The 20,226-nt window shown below is 38.1% G+C and overlaps 1 protein-coding gene across 14 annotated transcripts in view; it reads right to left on the bottom strand.

Annotated features, from left to right (window-relative positions):
* Positions 1-20,226, bottom strand: part of CCSER1 (coiled-coil serine rich protein 1) — a 627,741-nt gene that overhangs the window by 534,148 nt on the left and 73,367 nt on the right. For 13 of the 14 annotated variants that reach the window (XM_068187575.1, XM_068187574.1, XM_068187578.1 and 10 more), the window contains exons 2-3: positions 3,107-4,465; positions 332-519 (exon numbers count right to left, since the gene is read on the bottom strand). In XM_068187575.1, coding sequence (XP_068043676.1) covers positions 332-519; positions 3,107-4,421 — 1,503 coding nt within the window. In that variant the 5' untranslated portion in view covers positions 4,422-4,465. Of the gene's footprint in view, positions 1-331; positions 520-3,106; positions 4,466-12,083; positions 12,107-20,226 lie in introns of those variants that run through there. The other variant, XM_068187576.1, reaches the window with a different exon arrangement.

Raw genomic sequence — 20,226 nt, forward strand, 5'->3', positions numbered from 1 at the left:
TTCTTTCTGACTTGGAAAAATTACATGTTATTCACTGATATTTGCATGCAAACTTCCTGCAAAAACAGAAAAACACGAAAAGCTCCAAACACAACCAAATTACTAACACATGTCAGCAAGAAACTCTTTCCAGAAAGTACACAAACCTTTTCACAGCACCACACCCTGCAAAAAAATACTTTTAATAGCTGAAGCTGAGCCTGGATCACATTTTGGAAGCCTGAGACAGCTCCTGCCCTCTTTATTACTGTTAGTTGTGAGGTCACTGCTTCTCACTATAGCTACACCAACCAGAGAAAAACAAACTTATAGATGTGGGAATAAAACTCACCATGCTGTTCATTTTAGAAGAGGATGAGCTTGCTCTCTGCTTCCTTAGGCTGTTAAGCTCTTCTGCATTTCCATCCTTTGGTTTTATGATCAGCCGGCTGCCCCCAGCAGTGCCTTCTGAAGAGGACCTCAGTCGTTTCTCAACAAATCTGCCTTCCCTGTATGGACTGAGGCTGTTTGCAAGATCAACTACAAAGAGAGAAGCAATCAGCAATTGTTACAGGGAACTGTTTTCTACAAGAATTTTCTTAATGAGAACACTGCTTTGCCTGAAATAATTACACTGAAATCACATGAGAAATGTTCTGTGGAAAGCAGACCGTGCTTACCTAGATCAAGGTGTCACCTGGGCCCCCAATTCACTGTTCAGTCCCAATGACAGGCATGCTCAGCACACCACAGCCCAGTCCAGGGCTCCTCACAGAATACAGAAAGACTCTGATCCATCTTTTTCCTTCTCCCTTCAACATAGGACACTCCCAAATTGCTGAAAGTAAAATCTACCAGAGAAACTATCACTTGCCCAGTGGTGCCAACCTGCCTTAACCTAGGCCCAAAGGCAAGTCCAGCTTTTGAAGGGCCTGGTGACAACTTTGTCACCCCTGCATAACAGGGATGCACATCAGTTTCCATTTCTGTTCAGCATTCCTAGTTTAGCCTTACACCTGCACCATCCATCAGCCTGCAGTCAGTGGGCAAAATCCCAGTCCAGTTAAAACAATAACACATCAGAAAAGAGGAGAAAAAATACATTTTGACATGTCAGAGCAAATTTAGAGATGGGGACAGATAAAAGAGTAGTAGCGTAATAAATGTCATACATATAGAAAATTTTACCTTCTTTTGCATTTTGCAAGAGAAGAGATATTTTCTCTAAAGGTTCTCAAAAAAAAAAAATCCATATCACATAAAAATACATAAAGGTATACTAAGAAATATATAGCACATCAAACCTGCTCATACATCAATGTAGCATTCACAATGCTATCTGTAATGATATCAGCTACGAGACCAGGTACAGAAGAGAAAATATCTATTACCAAAGAAAACGCACAGGTGTATTTTGTATTTACATCTAGGTTCAAATACAGTTTTAGAAAACCAAATGTTCAAACCAGTCTGTTTGCAACAGGCATAAGTACTTATAACCATATCTTGCTGATTGCCATGTAAGCTTTTTCGGTATTTGACTCATTCCATATGGCAGGCTTTTGTCTTATTTTCACTGGTTCCTTTGTATGCTTGGGGAATTTCTGATTTGAAATACATTCTTCACAACATCAGAATAAAAAAGTATTTTGAACACCACTAAAAAAACAGAACAATTAATCATAAACTTTCATATAGCGCAGTATTAGCTCTCGTGTTTCTGTGAACATGAATCCAATTTACAAAAATCTCTCTATCACGATTTCAACTCCCTTTAGCTGTTTTACTGAAATACAGACTAAATATCAAACTGCCAATGCATGAGTTTGAAATGAAGTGGGTATTTCTAAACATGCCTCCAAGCTGCTCACTTGGTGTTCTGCAGTACACTCTTGCAAGATAGATTCGGAAATAAAAGCTATTTACAGATGAGACAATGTGGCAAGAAAGACAAACTGAGCCTTCAGGACCAGTAATATAGATAAATGGGAATATTTTTTCCCCCAAAGTGACTGAGGTTCTGAGTGAAAGAGGAGCCCTCTGCTGAAAGCTAATTCAGTGGATTAATTTAACTTTTTATTGCCATTTATATACAAGATACCCAAGTAAGCCTAGCAGTGACTAATAATTCAAAAAGCAAAATTGCTTTTGATTGCTTATAATCTACATGCCTAGATAAATATCCAAGCAAAATGATGGGTGTGAATTTATATGAGTTTATACTTAGCATCATTCATCTTCTAATACAATCACTACGAATGCTGTCTTATTAACTCTCAAATTTTGCCCCCCCCCCATAGAGCCTCAGGATTAAGCAAGAAAGCACCAGTCATTAAGCTGGCTTGAGAAAATCAACTGTCAGAGATAAATGCCTTCTGACAGGTGTCCTTCACTCAAGGGCCTGGTGCCTTATTTATCTGTATCTCTATAGATTGAGATTTCTAGGCACAGTCTTTCCACTTAATCTTGTTAGTACTCCAAATTACTCTTCATAAACTACAGACCCAGTGTGAAATTTAGATGGTAATTAATTCCCTCAGTTTCACAGATGACAAAATGAGAATTTGGACACTTATTTCAGATGGAAGCAGAAACAGGATAGCTCATACTTTGACAAAATATTCACTCTGAGCTATTCTATAACATCAGTTGAATAGAGAAAGCAAGACTCTAGAAATTTCTAAACGCCGATCAATATAAAGTAAACTGTATTATTCCCCATAGTCAGACTACAGGATCATTTGTTTCTCTGGTGATGCTTCCATCCCAAATTATGCAACCCCATGGCTCAAGTCCAAAATAGCTATGTCTCAAGGAATCATAGCTTCAGCCTCTAACACAAGCTGGGAATTTGCATTCTTAATTCATTTTCTATTAAGCAAAGCATAGCCACAAACAGCACTGATGGGTGTTCGCAAACTCTAAAACACAAACTCAAAAAAAAACACAGACTTTGCCTTTAACTCCTACAGTTCTGGGGGAGGACACAATTTCTACTTTCTGAACTTCATAGTTAGCACTTGTAATTCTAAAAAACACTTTACGACAAAACAATCATTATAGAAGAAATGAGGCCAACCCACTCAAAACCCACCAAACTCAAAAATGAAAAGACCACGAAACATACCTTTAGGATGGTTTGATTCATAACCCTGTTGTTTTTTAAAGGACTGAGGTTCAGAACATGGAACAGTGTTAGACCCCACTACAGGAATTGTGTTTCTCGTGTGCTTGCATGGAGTGCTTTCATCTCTGCTGCCACTCAACCCCCGTGCCTTTGGAGAGAGTGTCACTGGTTCTTCACTATGCTGTAACGTCAAGGTTTCTAAATGTGCATTTTCTGAGTTAATTTTTTCTATGTGACTGGCATCATTAATATATAGTCCATTGGCTTGCAACAGTACTTTTGTTTGATTAGCAACTGAGGTTTTGAATAAGGTACTGGATTCCACGCTGAACGAGCTTGCATGACTCACAGGAGATACACCAGCAGAATGGCCAGCACTTTGCACAGTATCTTTCTCCCTCACAGGAGCAGCAGCAGGATTAAAGAAGATCTGAGAGGTAGAGACATCATGGCCAAAATCCTCTGCAAGCAGTGCCCCAGGCCCACTGCTGGGCAGGGCATCAGCCTCTGAAACAGAGTCCTCGGTGAGAGCGACGAAGTCCGAGGGGGTCTGGGCAGCCGTGAGGTCAGCCGAGAGCAGCGGGGACTGCAGGGAGCTGCCCATGCACTCCGTCATCTCAGCCGAACAGGGAGGAGATGACTTGGCCATCACAGGTTCACTCTCCACATAGGATTTCACTTCCAGCAAGCACCGGGGCTGCTGCACAGAGGAAAGTGACTGACTCTCTGGAACTGGTTTGGAAAATTTGTAGTGTGATGAAAAAGATTTGGTGAGAAGTTTTCGTGTGGACTGTTTGACAGAATATCGGCTTCGCTCTTCTGCAAAGCCCGAATCATCACCCTCATTCTTCCCAGAGCTTATGCAATTGATAAAGACATTCTTATTAGCTGAGGGCTCCTTTCCCTTTTCAAAATCATCTGTCAAAGACCTTGTTATCTTCTTGTTACGTGAGCTGCCAAAGCCAACTGAATGCCTTCCTCTGCTTTTTATGTGCTCATCTAAGCTGAGTTTTTGAAAAGTGCTAAGAGAGGACTGGTCACCATTTGAGATGTTAACATTTTGACTCGCTGAGTCAGGCTTCTGCTCACTCCCTTTCTTGTTATGGAAGCTAATGGAAGGAGTGCGGAAAATACTCCGGCGCTTTCCTGTGCTCCCTGAGCTGGAGTTCGTGCTGGATGGGGAGGAGGTGTGGACACCAATGGCATTGGCAGAAGAAGGCGAGGAAGGAAGGGAGTCGTGTCTTCGGCTAACACTTCTCCTGAATATTGGCAAGCGAGATACCAGAGTCGATCGTCTGGATCCCGAGTCCCCCATCAGGGCTCAAAGGGTCCGTGGTTCTTCACAGCCAATAAAATAACCTGGGATGATAGAAAAATAAAGGGGGGCGGGGGGGAAGATAAATTATTCAGCCTCAAAGATCACTCAAACAGATTTGTCAGTCAGCCTTAACACATGAGATGTCAACATCAATTTGTTGTACACACATTACTGAAGACTTGTAGCATTTCAAAGTGATGTTCAATAGCCAGCACTGCAAACTGAGCAAATGTGGCTTAAAATATTCTACTGACAAAAGATGCAATTTTATATACAGTACTGTACAACAGTATTGTATACAGTTACACTGGGTAACAGTATAAAATCTAAATGCCAAAAGATATACAAATATATCACCCAAACATCCTTGTTTTTAAGTTCTTCTTATAAACTGTAAGCGCTCTTCAAAGACAGTTGACTTTTCATTACCTGAGTAGAACAAATCATTATTTTGTATTTCTAAATATCCAGATTTTTGCATGAAATAAGAGGATATAAATTTTTCAATCCTCATTGAACTTCCAGTTGGATTTTAATTACTTTATGTGCTTCTGTTAAAGACTGTATCACTTTCCAGTACAGAAAATGATGGCATTGCAGTCCAGCCAAAATATGCAACACCAAAAATTCTTCCTAAAGAACTGTAAGTTCAAGGAATTTACTGTCAAAATATGGGATGATGTTTCTAGATTTGAACTGTAATGTTTCCTTTTAACACCTTTCTGAAATCCTCCTCCTCTATTTGCTTATAATTAGCTCATTTTTCATGTTTTTTGAAATTAGTGAGAAGTGCTTCCATGCAAAGGCACTTGGCATTTTTTTAATAAATATTTAAGCAAAGCTTATTTTGATCAGCACTGTAGATGTACTGGAAGAATATTAATCTTTGTGAAATATATACCAGTTCTATCTCCTTTTTGTTCTTGTTATAATAAACTACCACTGTGAAAGACAGGACCACAGAGAGACAGCAATAAAAACATGTAATATATAATCACAAGAACAGAAGAGGCTGTAGGAATTATGCCCCAATGTAACTTAATGAGCTGCTGGTGTTCAGCACATAAAAATAAACCCCAAGTCATCTGTCTAGACAATGTTTCTATGTCAAGTGCAAAAACAAAGTAATTCATCTAATGTGCAATTTAATATGTGTTATGTGGCTCAGCAACTATCTGTCAGCAATATATATATTTAGGTAGTGTATACATACACACACATATATATACATGGAAACAGAATATTTAAGTATTAATAAAACTACATACATGTTATATAACTGTGAAAGAATGGGTAACAAGCTCAAAGACACTTTCTGACTAGAGACCAAACTGCACTTTTCTGCTGTTAACATTTCTTTTTAAATGCTAGTACAGCTCCACTCTGAACATGCAGAGCCAAGCAGTCACACTATTCACAAGCATCAGGAATCAATAAGCAATTTTGTAGTTTAGGATGAGAAAAACACCTTGGGAATAGTCACTAATTGCAAGAAGTCACTGGTGATCTCTGATGGCAAGCTAAAGCCTGACCTAGGCAACGCCCAGTTTCTGTGACTGAAACCCCAATTTGAATTCAGTCTGTCTGGGGCAAAACTGGCAATGCAGAACCACACAGTTACCAGAAAAACTTGACATCCACCAGTGAACTGAAGCACAGCCAGTTGTTCCATTTCACTGATAGGTAAGAAAGCTTGCATTTAGACCACTACGTAAGAGCAACTACAGGGGGGACAGTGCAGAGAACACAAGGCTCTGTGAGCTCCCACAGAAGCTGGTGTTATCCCAGCTTGTTCACCTGTCCATAACTCTGCCTACAGAAAAAAAGGCTTTTGAAAGCCACATCAAACTCTTCATCCCCTCCCCTTCAAGCTTCTCTGGCTTCTTTAACCACTTCAAGACCCTAACTGTGTTGGGGCTTCTTTGCTGTAGTGAATCTCTACCTGCTGGCTTACTGGTACATATGGATAAGCACATACACACATGATTTTTAGAGATTGTGAAGATTCTTTCCTGTATTTTAAGGAGAGATTATAATTGCTGAAAAAAAACCCCTTTATCATGCAGTTTTACAATAGCAGTAGATGAACAAAATACTTTTAAAATACCTTAAACCTCTATAGGCATTTTATGGGTGCATAAAACATTTGCTGCTGCTGTTCTCTCTCCTGAACACAACTTAAATTGTCACTTCACTGAAGAACTAATCCTAGTTTGTAACTACAAAATTTTCCAAGCTGAAAGCAGAAGGAAGCAGAAAACTGAGCAAAAAAGCACTCTGTAAATTGCACTGGGAATACAAAGACTATGTCTAAATGATAAGAGATTATTCCTAAAGATTGACCCTGAATAAACATAGCCGTGGCCTTCCAGGTATTAATACATTTTAATAGAATACATTGCCTCTGCCCATGTGCATACACTGTTTGAATGTTGTGAATGTTCTAGAAATGTTTTTAATAATAATGATTTAAAATAATTATATATAATTTATATACACACACATTTTGCACTGTTAACCTGTCAAAGTTTATCATTAAGTTAAAATGACAATTTTTCTACTTGCAACACAAGGAAAAATAACAAATATTTCAAGACAGCAATACTTTCAGATACTACTGAATTCTGATATTCCATTATTTTTTTTTTGCTTACAGCAGAGGATCTATAAACTGTCATATATGTCCTGTTATGACTAAATAGGAGGTGTTTCCTTTCACACCTTTCCTCAACATTTAACATAAGTGTTTGTACTTGCAACTTTACAGTAGTAACCCTTACATGGTGAAATTCACTCCAGCTACATCTTCTCTGCAAAACCATTAATTTTATTTATCTAAAATATTTGTCCCTACTGGCATCATTCTTAAAACCTTCAACGGAGTAAAAAGAAAAGAGCAGAGAAAGATACCTTTGTTTAGGCTCCTCGTTTAGGACAAAATATGCTAGAACATAATGAGAATACTCAAGAAAAGAGGCACACTATTCTGTATGGAGGTTTGACTCTTGATCAAATACACAGCCATTACTTTGTAATACTTTTGAATTCTAAAATCCAGTTACTACTGAAACTGAAGTGTTTACTCAGTGCTGAACAAGACAGACAATTTTTGCATTTTATTGAATGGATTTTTGATAGGTGTTCTTGCAGCTGGTATTACACAAGACAGATTTTGATATAATGACACAAAATGACAAAGCTGCTTTGCAAACAACTGCAGGCAGAGTATTAGTGGATTATTTCAGAATATTCTCTTCCTCAAGAGCTTGGCTACAGCTGAGAGTTTCTGAGCTCCTGTGCTCAGACCAATGGAAATGAGAAACCAAGTGTGAGCAAAATATTTTGCCTCTTAATAGAAACTTGAAAAGTTAATCAGATGGAAATAGCTTCCTTTCATGTTGGTCTGCACCAAGACATGGCAAAATGCAACTTAATCTCAAAAATATCTTAATGTCACGTATTTAATTGTCAGAGAAGACCAAGAAGTCAAGTTTTTTATAGTTTGGCCTTATTCTTTCCCCACAGGAGATCTTTGGAGGAACCATCCAGCTAATGCTGTAATATCAGGCCTTTATCTTGCCTACAGAAGTTGTCTGACTATAAAAAACACATAGGGTAAAAATTATACAGGCAGCTCTGTATTGTATATATTACTAAATCTTGTGAAAAGAGACAAATTGCTCAACTTTCAGACACTGAATGTAACTGCAGGAAAAAAAAAACCACAAGTGTTAAGACAGGCGAAATTGTCAAAATATTACACCAGTATCTCCAGAGGAATCTACTCCATCAATTCAACAGCTGAAAAATAAAATGCAGTACTTTTTATTTCAGCTTCTGCCCAGCAGCTACTCTCACACGTGTGCCAGAATTCAGCACTTTCAATAAACAGCAATTCCTTGTGCTTCTGGTTTTGAACCCCAGCAGATGGAGCCATGGGTCTACTTTCTCAATAACTGCAAATATGAAAAAGCAACAGTCTGTGCCTTTTACATTTCTTATTGCCTCTGAGGCAAAATTTAGGAATTGAAATTATTTGTGAATTTTACCATTATCATAATTACATGTACACACCAAAAGACAATATATGTTTATTCAACACTGTAGTGTGTAGGGGGGTTCTAACACTCTCTTCATAAATAAACCAACTTGCTACTACCTCTCAACACTTTCTAAACAAAGCTTTCCTAAAGAGGTTCTCCTTAAAGATGCAATTCCTAGAAATACTAAACAACATCTTCCACACAAGAAACAAAACTGAATTAGCTATCAAAGTTTAAACTGGGAGATGACACGACACATAGCTGAAATGCCTCAAACCTTCAATCAGAGTAGAGTATCAATAAGCATCTGGCAGATTTTTAGGCTTCACTCGTAGTTTAAGGATGATGATACATTTTCTTTATTGCTTAGAACTGGGAACTGTACAATAAAGGAGAACACACAGGACTAAGATGTGCATCTTACACTGCGAAAATCCTGCCCCCACCCCTCACACAAGCACTACCATGCAGCAGGAGGCAAGGACCACCTCACAGACACAGTCGATATAGACCAGCTGGCTCCAGCCTTACACAGAAATTGAATTTGCCCCAGGATACTACAAATACCCACAAAACTACATGAAAATAAATGGTTTTAATTGTCGGTGTGTCAACAGAAGTCCTGATGCAGCTGATACACTTGTAAGAAGCAGTCCTTCAGTCCATGGGGTAACATTATAGCCTGTGGCTCCCACCCAAATTGTTAAGCTTCCATCATTTGGATTCCAGCACTGTACTGTCCTCAGCATTTAAGCACTGCTGCCTTCAATAAAGTTCTAATATTATTTGTCTCTCTAGTACATTTATGACTTTGTTTTACCTGCACAGCTCCCAGAGGTCACTGTGTATGATCAAGCCCATCCATGAGCACAATGCAGGAGTCTAAAAAAGCCATTAAAAATCAGTTTACATTTAAAACAAAAGCAAACAAGCACCAGATAAATACTCAGGGCTTTAGTGGTTACCAAGGACAATGTAACCAAATTAATAGGATCTTATTGAAAACACCAGCAAAACCAAATGCCTGAACAATAGAAGGCACTAGCTAGGAAAGGGGGGTTTGCAAATTAAAAGGCACTAGCTAGGAAAGGGGGGTTTGAAACAATCTGGGTTTGCAAATTAAATGAATGAAACTCCTTCTAATACATAACAGCTTCACTTGCTTTTGTGAATAACACTCTTCCCTTTTCCTTCCTTGTGCATGCAACCCTTGCAGCGTGGTACAGAGCTACGGAGTGTATTCTGTGGAACAGTAGCCACAGTCATTCTCACAGTCAAATTTTATAAGCTCCTACCATGTCCACACCTGCTTGGAGGTTAGTTTTTCTGAACAGTTTTTATAAACAACTGGAGAGTACCTAACACAGGGCACCAGACCTTTAAAAGTTATGCATATGTCTATATATACACACATGTAGAGCTCCACACTCTTATTCCCCTCTGTACTGAAAACACAATTGGGAAAAAAAAAGCTTTTATATATCTGGGGGAAAAAATAACAAAACAAAACCCAGGAAAAAAAAAAACATACACAAAAAACCCAAGAACACAGAATCCAATCACTGAGTTACCCTAAGGCAGGAGATGAGATTTCTTTCATTTTCCTGCATTCTGCAGCCCAGGCCTATCTTTATCTTCACATACTCCTGTGCTTTCAGGAAATGAGAGAGGAAACAAGCAGATAAATTTGCAATAATGAAGTCTGAAGCTTCACAAATACATCAAAAGCCCAACTCCCATTCTGGCTGGTCTTGTACTAGTTGAAGACAGTGATTTCATATATCCATAACTGATATTCCCAGTGCTGTGATTAAATTAGAAGTGCAATCATCATTCAAAGACAACAACTGTAGGTAAGCTATCTATATATCCTCTTTTGACTTTAAGTTAGCCAGAAGGCAAACATTAGCATAAGACAAGTTACACACACCTCATTCTATCATTTATTATCACTGGGTATGTAAATTTATCTCACTTGTACCACGTGAACTGTGGCTGTACTAAAGGACAACCAGGGTACTGATCTTTAGAAACCTAGAGGCCACAGTTCTCTCACATTTGAGCCACCCCCTATTTCAAATGTCTCTGTATCACAGCAAAGGTTATCTCAAAGCACTTCATTATCATATACAAAATGACAGAAGGGTACCAATCTTATTCTTAGTCTTTACATACACCCAGCAGCCAGCTGCTCTTCAGTAAGAGCTACTAGCAAAATACTGATTGTGTGAAGAATATAAACTTTGACCCATTCAACAATCAGACATAAAGGTCAGAAATGGGGTAAGGACTATACCGCAGTGAAGAAGTAGTCCCATTCATGTTTTGCTGTGTTGTTTTTCTAATGGAGGAGAAACCATCCCTCTCTCACCTCTGTCACTTATCTGGATTCTGGAGAAGTGTACAATACATTTCTTACAGCATCTGGTATTCACAATATTTAACAGTTTAATTAGAAACAGTTACAAGTATAAGTAATAACCTGGAAATCCAAGCATCAAGGAGCATGAGCTTGTTTTGTGATTCAAATGCCATGGCATCAGCTCCCCCAGTTATCTTCCCCAAATATGCTTGCATACAATGAATTATTCATTTTTACCAAGTGAAGTGGACTTACACAGATCCCTGAGTACACATGGAAATTATACCATGAAGGGAAAGACAAATGGACTAATTTTGAGACATCTTGGGTGGACATAGAGATAGCAGTGTGGGGACTGGGAAGGATACAGGATGCCATCCTTCTTCCCTCACGTTTTTCTCTCCTCTTACCCCCGTTCTTAATGCCCACAATTGTGTTTTTACAGTGCTTAGAGATAGCAGAAAAGCATGTTCAAACAACATTTTAAGGAAAATAATTGTATTTGGACTTCACACTAAATAACACTATTTAGTCATAAACATAGAATGTGTTTATATATAGACAGTAATTTTACTTTTGGCTGTGCTTTATTTTAACTAAAAGGGAAAAGCAACCTACACACAATTAAGGGTATTTTTTTCTTTCATGCATGAAAAATAGGTGTAAGATGCCTACTAGAGCACACTGAAAAACAGCAGATCTAGCATTTGCCTCAGCCCAGAACATAAAGAGAGGAAGAGACTTCTTGACAGCCATTTGCTCTGGAATTCGAGTGGAACAGATCACTGCTGCACAAGGCAGTTGGTATTCTCATGAGAAAAATACCCAGAATAACACAGCCCTAGCTCTGTGCTGTTCAGTGCATAAAAATTGTTGGTAGAGTGAAGCAAAGCACCAATATTGGCTACTACTCCCAAAGGCTTTCAAAGCATCTCTATCAGTGCTTCCTTCCCCCACACCACCCAAAAAAAACCAAAAACAAAACCACAAAAATAACCACACACCAAAAAAATAAACAGCTTCCTGAAAATATTCTGCCGTCTCACAAGACCACAAAACATCATCAGGGTCTCTAAAGCATAATCCATTTGATTTGCACAGTTAGCAATCCATTCAAGTTCAGCTTCAATGTGCTCCTTCTTAAATCTGCGTCTCTTGCTCATTTCAAGCAACCACCTCACAACTGTCTCTGCACTGTGCAGTCCCAGCAGAGCTGCAAGTCTTTGTTCGGTGCTCTCTCTCCATTCCTCTTACCTTCCTGAATCACAGCTCCAATGTCAGCAGCAATTTACTTTTTATTATAAAGCTTCCTGCACATTTCCCAGTCTGGCCCCTTTTCAGTCTCAAGTGCCGCCTGCCTCTGTTGTGTATATGGCAACCAGCAAATTGGTGACAACAAGGGCTGGGATCGTTTATTACCTCTGTCACTGGTTCAGTGTGTGACCTCAACTGCATTAAAAAGAACCAAATCCTCATCTGCTGTAAATTCAACAGGCTCCAATGAAGTGGATCATGCTGATTTAAACCACTTGGCCTTTCATCCTTATAAGTCTCAATCATCCCATCTGTAATTCTTCATTAACTCTTGCAAAAGCAATACTTGGACATGCATGATCCAATCACTCCCAGCACACAAACTCGTAATTTAAGCAGATGTAAGCAGGTTTTTTTTTTTTTTTTGTTCTTTTTGGGTTTTTTTGTTTTTTTTTATGCTGACCAAAGACAGAATCCCTTAATGGATTACAATAAAAATAAAACCCTAATAAATTAATCATGCAGTTCTGAAGAGCCATACACCTGTGTTCCATTCCAGCTTCTCCCTATGTGTCTGCTTAGGGCTACTTTAAAAACAGAGCACTGAAACAGACAGATCCATGGTTTATCTCACATCCTCACAGCTAAATAGGCAGGGTGCTAAAAACTCTTACGAGGGATCCACTGTGTTTATGTCCCATGGAAGTCAACAGCACCACTCACATCTTGAAAGAAGCATGTGCTTTTGAGTAAAAGGATTTTAAAAACACAACGTATCTGTGGCTATTATTATTCATGAAATAAAATGTGAAAACTTTGGCTAACACTAGGCAGTTTAATTTACAGACTGGCCTTTGATCAATAAAAAGGTAATTGTAGTATATCACTGTTGCAGCTGTTGACTGCATTACCACAAAATAATGTAACAGCTCTTTTCAAAATTTCTCTAAGCTCAACAGAAAAGAACAATTGCCAACTCATGCCTTGAAAGAAATCTGGTGATGCAAAATCAACTGATAACACTCAGACTGAGGATTCAGATTGAATGAAAACTTCCAGGCAAGCTACTCCCAGCTTACTAACTCTAATGAAAGGCAACCACGATTCCTGTTCCCTGCAGTTTTTACCACACACAAGATGTGTGCCTCATGGGGATGAATATTAAGCACAATCCTAATTACCATCCTCAATACTGTGTAATTCCATTATTTTAATTGCAAACTAACTGCTTACATTTCTTTATATGCTAATATACTCCACTGGACACTACTTATAAGAATAATACATTTTTAGGAATCAAACACACTACATTTAGAACTAAATCATGATACTTACCATGTTCTACCCAAGACTTCCATGAACCTTAGCAAAGACTAAGGCAAGACCCCTTCTGTTATATTGAAACTATAATTATTTCTAGATTAAATTTATCACACTAATTTCCACCTGTCTTCTTGCTAATATAAACAATGAAAGAAAAGAACACTCCAGACAACTCAATATATTCATATAGTTAAATTCTAATTGCAAGTTGTTAATCAAACATTAAAACACAATGGCTCACATTTCTGTATCATTGAGTATAGCACACTTGAAGATAACCAAGTTATGCCTAGAACCACATGTGCAAGTTTACACACAAAGTAAAGACCTGCATTTTGTTTTGAAAACTGAAGGTTAACAGAGTCTAAGCATAAAACTGAGCCCACAAAGCAAGCACAGAAAGAAATAAAAAAAATCAACTTACGTTGCCCTGTTCTTTTGAGAGTTTTAAAGTTTTTCTAAAAGTTTTTTGTGCCTTCTGATGTTTATATATTTTTACTGAATTTATTTCACACTGATCATGTAAATAATAATTCTTTTACATTCTTCTTTGTGTGTAGAGAGAATTGATGAACTGTTAGTTTGACCAGTGTGGTTGGAGAAGTGACAATTTCATTCTCCAATTCACTGCCACTTTTGATATTCTATATATAGCAGAAGTAGAAAATTTTTTTTTTAGTTTTCTTCCCTCTTTTACATAAAATGCATCTGTAAGTTATTTCATATCACAGTATAACAAACTTAAACTCAGAGCTGCCTAAAGAGAACAAAATCATCATGGAAGCTCCTAAGGATTCCAGAAAAAATGAACACTTAATTTCATTTGTTTCTCCGGATTTAAGAACCCAATTATCTGGCACTTCACAGCTTGTAGTCAACAAGCCAACACAAACTTCCATTTATGTTAGTTTTCAACCCAAGTTCAACACAGAATAGTCTACAAAAAGACAGTGTATCACAGTTTCCATTTACCCCAGATATTATATAAATATCCAGGCCTTTAAGTGGAAAAGTAACCAAGTGAAAAAGTAACCAAGAACCTATCCCTCTCATCAGAATTACGATACCAGGAATATTTTAATCTAATAGGTATTTTAACTTCATGTTTAGATTTTAGAGTCCTTAGATATAAAAATTTTTTTACTGTATGTTCCTGGATGTCTCTGGTGTGCTTTGTCACTGTTAACCACTGTACAGCCTCTAAAAGGCTTTAATCAGAATCCATCATTATGTCCAAGTTGGTATCAGTTGCTCCCCTTCATCACCAAATATAACTCTCAAACCTAATCTGATTTCCTGAAACATCAGGGACATTAAGTGACAGCATTTTTACAGGAGCATGTTCTTTATGCCAGTCCTGGAAGTCCAATCAAATAATTAACTTCTTAACAGGGTGCAATCCATTTGTCTTCTGCCTCCTGGCTAGGATGACAGAGAGGTGACTACTACACCATGCCTAGAAGTTTGGTAGGAAGACAAATTGCTATTTCTTTACAGCATGTCCCCTCACATCTAAGCAACACAAATCTGTAGTCAGCGTTTTGCTTCCAACAATTTTAGCACATACAAAGATCAACAAATACATAGAAACAGAAATTTGGTCAGCAAGGATGCCAACAGGAATGGAGAAATGACAGCAGAAATAACCTCTAATGTCAATTCAGAGTGAACGATTTGGAGGCCTGTCACCCAACAGAAGAGATACCTATGGAGATATGCAACTGCTCAGAAACTCAAGGAAGAAATTCAGCTCACCTCTCAACCTAGAGGTTGATAAATGCCTAGAACAGGGAGTTAAAGAAAAAAATGGCAAAAATGCAAAATCTATTTAAAAAGGTAATAAGAGACAAAAATTGAAAAGAGAAGTTTGGTGATAAAACCACATCTGAATGAGGGAGAGTCCTAAAGTCATCCCAGTTTGTTTTTTAATTCCACTGAAAGATACATCACAGGATCTGACTTACTGCATAATGATTTTCTCTCACAGCCAGTCAAACTCAAGTGGAACTTAGAAAACAGATCTTCTGAACAAGCATGCTACAAGGTTCAGTTTTTCTTGTGCTAACTCATAGATTTTAACTAATTCAGTTCTGCCAAGCACTTAAGCACATGCTTGACTTTGAGAATAATCTCACCCCTATTCAGTAAAACACTTAAAAGCACACATTTCTTCTCTAACATAAGTGATCCCATTGACTTCAAATGGGACATAAGCACTGTGCTGAATGCTTTGCTGGATCAGTGCACAAAGACATAATTTAGGCCCCTTCACTAGATGAATTGGACATCCCGTGTCCTGCCATTTCATAACAAAAGACCAAAACAAAGTAAAGCAAGCCTTAAAGGGTCAAATTAAATATATAGTAACTGTAACCCAAATTGTCCTTTTCTGAATGCTTTTTATAGTTATTGTGGAAGCTGAAATGAATTCTCAGTATGCTTCATACACTAAGAACAAATGAATGTGTTATTTTCTCAAATTTATGCACAAGCCTAATTGCTATGCAGGCACAATTATGAAGATCTAAGGAATGCAAAACCAAGATACCATATGGTTCTCAGTTCCAAAAATCAGAGACATAAGAGCAGATTTCACACACTTGTGTGTGAACACAAAACTCAGATTAAAAGACAGCTAAATACAGCAGGTCTCCAGCCTTGAATGCATTAAAGAGGTGTCAAAAAATAACCATGGTTATTTCCCAATTACCTCAATAAGTAAACCATTCGCACTGTAATTGTTTAAAGGCTAATAATACCAGGTTTTAAAAAACTGATTCAGAGGGACATACTAGTTCATTTCTGCATGTATACTTATGAGACACCAACATTTGTATATCTCTGATTCTACATAAATCTGGAATTTTGCTGATTTAGTTATGTTCTTTTGAGGTAAGTGAGATGAGCGGTTTTCACACATTTCATTTTACACAAGCATATTTTGTCTGCTTTAGTAGTACCAGGTGAGTCTGAACACAGTTGCAGGCGAGAGATACCAGTAAACAGGAGGGAAAATTCAGGACATTAGGCTGTGCCATCTCAGTTACTACATCAGCACTCACAACTGTGTAATTACAAGCTCACGGCTAAAAGTTTTGGATAGCTTTAAGTTTTAGCTCATGGCAGTGTCTAGTCATGACTTACTCCACCACACCTAAGTTCTTCAGTATCAAATAGCAACAGAGCTGCCACATTCTCAAAGTGGCCTACAAATATCAGAGGCATATTGTAAATGCACTGTACACTCTCACAGCTGTTGCAAAAGCAGTAATTCAAGACCCATCTTTCTCCCTGGCCCTCAATGATTAGATAACAAAACTCACTCCTGGCAGTAAATATTATTCCTATTGCAGCTGGTTTTACAAAGACTGGCCCTTCCCATTTTAAAGGCTTGCTTTGACACAGTCCATCATTTTAGCTGCTTCTGCTTAGGTGTATCTTGCTTACAGTGAAAAATGTCAGTCAGCTTTACTGCACCTGAAAGTGAAGCCAACAAATTATTCATTACAGTCAGTAACTCAATGCCCACATGGACACCACTAACCAGTCATGTCCCTCAAGGTCTATACTAGGACCAGTGTTACAGAGTATCTTGATCACTAACACAGACAGTGAAAGCAAGTGAACCCTCCACAAATCTGTGGATGACACCAAGAACAGCTCTGAAGTGGAAGTATGTAGGTTTAGATTGAACATAAAGAAACTTTTTATGATGAGAGTGGTGAGACACTGGAAAAAGTTGCTCAAAAAATACTCCATCCCTGGAAGTGTTGAAGACCAAGGTGGGTTGGGCTTTGAGCAATATGGTCTAGTGGAAAGTTCGCCTGCCCATGGCAGTGGGGTTGGAGCAAGGTGATATTTAAAGGTCCCTTCCAACCCAAACCATTCTGTGAGTATGCCCAACTGCCAGAGCTGCAGTTTTGAAAGGCACCTAAAAACAGTCAGCTACACAAATCCTGCTAAAATAACTCTCCAAAGCAAGAGACCTTGCATACTAATGACAAATCTAAATTCTAGGTGAACCACAAAGGTACCTCAGAACTGATTTTGGGATGGATGGTGCTGGAGAAGTCCCTTAATGAGCAACATAAAAATGAGCCTGCACCACAGTTAAGATTCTACACACCAGGAGGGAAATCCTCTTCTGTTTACAACTGCTTAACACAACTGCTGACCCAGGCCCTCCTACACTGCAGCACAACATGTGAATGTATTCCCAAAACACAGCCTATTTACATCTGATTACAGAAACATCTACTGATAGCCATATATTCTAATTCTCATGTCTCCCTTGTTTTTTTTGGTTATTTTTTGTTTGTTTGTTTGTTACATAATGAAACTTTCAAACTGGAACCAACAGGTACATTAAGGGACTTTTAAGCCACAAATACGGATAGCATGAATGAGGAGCAAGCACACGCTGTCTAGAAGCCACACCAGGAGGGTGAGTATATTAATCTAGTAGCTCTTGTTAGACAACAGGCAGTCACTTGGCACTTGTAAATGTCACATTTAAGCAAGCATCCTGCTTGCAGACTCTCTCGGCACACTGTAAAAACACTGCTAACAAAATGACACAGAGAGATGGAGTTAAAGTCCACAGAGAGGATATAATCAGAAGTAATGAAGGAGAGGTCTGTTCCTAGACAGCAAACTGCCAGACTCAGAGCCATTAAACCAGCTTTCTGCTTGAGCAGAGCAGGATATATTTTGTATGAAAGTTCTAGAACTTTCAAAGTGTTACCAAGAAATTGAACTAGTGACAGCACTGTGCCATCCACCAGCTTGGATGAGATATATAAAAACATCTGATGAACAGCAGCCTCAACTAGTCAGTTCTTGCTGAGATCTTTTGAAAAATCACAACTCTATGCAAAGGGACAAACAAGACTTCTAAAAATCTACTATATCTGACTACAACTTACACAGACAATAGCAAAAAGATGCATAAGCTTCCTGAGATAATTTCCCAGAGTGTTACATTCGATGTCTTTATGCTCAGTGATGACAGACGATGACAACAGCAAATTCTCTCATTTTCTTCTGTCAAAAACATATGTCACAAAGGCAAGTACCACATGCAGGAGATGTCTAGGAAACGAGGCAATAATCTTCCAGCATCTGACAGCGACCAGACAGTGCAACTTAGTAGAGTAAAACACTGAATAGAAATGAAGTCCTTTCTTAAAAAAAATGTTGCCACAAGAAGCTTCAAGATAGTTTTTCTACTTCAACTGGTGATAAAAATGTCTTATATTTAAAGAAAAAAGGAGGTTCTTATTTCAGAAGCCATGTATTATTTTGATTAGACCAATGCTTGTAGGTCCTAAGTTACCCTATTTATTTAATCACACTCACATTTAAGAAAATATGTTCAATACGCTACCAATTCAAATACGAAACAAATCTGAACAAGCAAAGCTGATGGATGAAATTAAAAGGATAGCACAGAAACTAGGTTTTTTGTGATAGTATAAAGTTTTCTAGTATGGTTCTAAATTAGTCTAATAAAAATAGAGATTACACATTACATAGATCTTTGATGCAAGTCTGTAGAAATTGGTTTTTCTTCTCCTGCCTTGACTCTAGAGATACTAAAGGTATTTTGCAACTTTTTTATTTAGCCACAGCCTCTTCTTTCATGCTAACATTAAGTTTTTAGTCATCATTTATATTTCAAATGAGGATTTTTTAGGTCTTCCACAGTCAAGCAAAAGGCTTAACAAAATAAAGGAGATTTCTCTTGGTGAGCACACTTGTTGGTCTAAATTTTCCTATACACATTCACTGAGTACCCCAAGGAAGTGGAGTATCACTATCCTTTCAGTCTTCCCCTTGTTGACTTTTGCCATTTCCTACCAAATCTACTGTGCAAATTACAGTCCCTGCGGAATTTCAAAGTGTCCCAACAGGCATACTTCTAAAGGGTTTGTCTACATTGTTTATTTAATGCCCAATTATCAAATCAATTTTTAAAAATATTGTAGTTGTTTTACATGTATGAAATTCTAAATTTTTATTAATGTTTTTGAAAGATCATCTATCATATCTGTGACTCTTTCTGTCTTCAACCCAGCTGCAAAGTGGATGGAGTTCTTTAATTTCTATTCCATGTGGAAAATTTCACTACAGCTGTATTACTTTTCCCTTAATGATAACAATAAAATTAACACCTCTGCTTTAGTCCGAAATTCCTATCAAGAAGGGCAGAGATTGCACTCTCTATTACCTCTTAAAATCATAACTGCTCTAATAATTATGTCAAGGTTTACAGCATTTTTTTTACTGTGAACCAAAGGCCACTCTGTAAAATACTCCAATGTGTCACAGTTTTGGAGACAGGCACTCAACTGAACGCACTAAAGTTCATGTGACAATGCCAAAGTTTATTGATGGGCACTCCTTTTTATACGGGCTTCAAATGTTCCATGCTTACACACTTGATTGAGGCTGGTTGAGGTGAGGTCTGTTACGGCACATTTATCTGTGCAGCTTACAGGCCAGCTGTAGCTGTCACAACAATGCATTCTCTTTCAGTCTCTTTTCTGGATCCTATCACAAACAATTTCAGAAGACATGGCCAGCTGAAAAATAGGTGTAGCTTCAGTAAAGTCCAACAGCAGCCTCACAAGTTACTTTCCCTTTATTATGTACATGGCATAAATATAAACATACAATTCTTCATGCTGCTGAAATATATGTATTCCCTCAGATTCCTATGGTCAGGCTCAATGTCTCTCTTAGATTTACCTCTGATTTAAAGCAATAGGGCAGGCTTTTCTCAAGTCCAGAGTCCAGTTGACTGCTTTTGTGCTCTGTC

Source organism: Anomalospiza imberbis, chromosome 4, assembly GCF_031753505.1.
Source record: "Anomalospiza imberbis isolate Cuckoo-Finch-1a 21T00152 chromosome 4, ASM3175350v1, whole genome shotgun sequence".
Lineage (NCBI taxonomy): Eukaryota > Metazoa > Chordata > Aves > Passeriformes > Viduidae > Anomalospiza > Anomalospiza imberbis.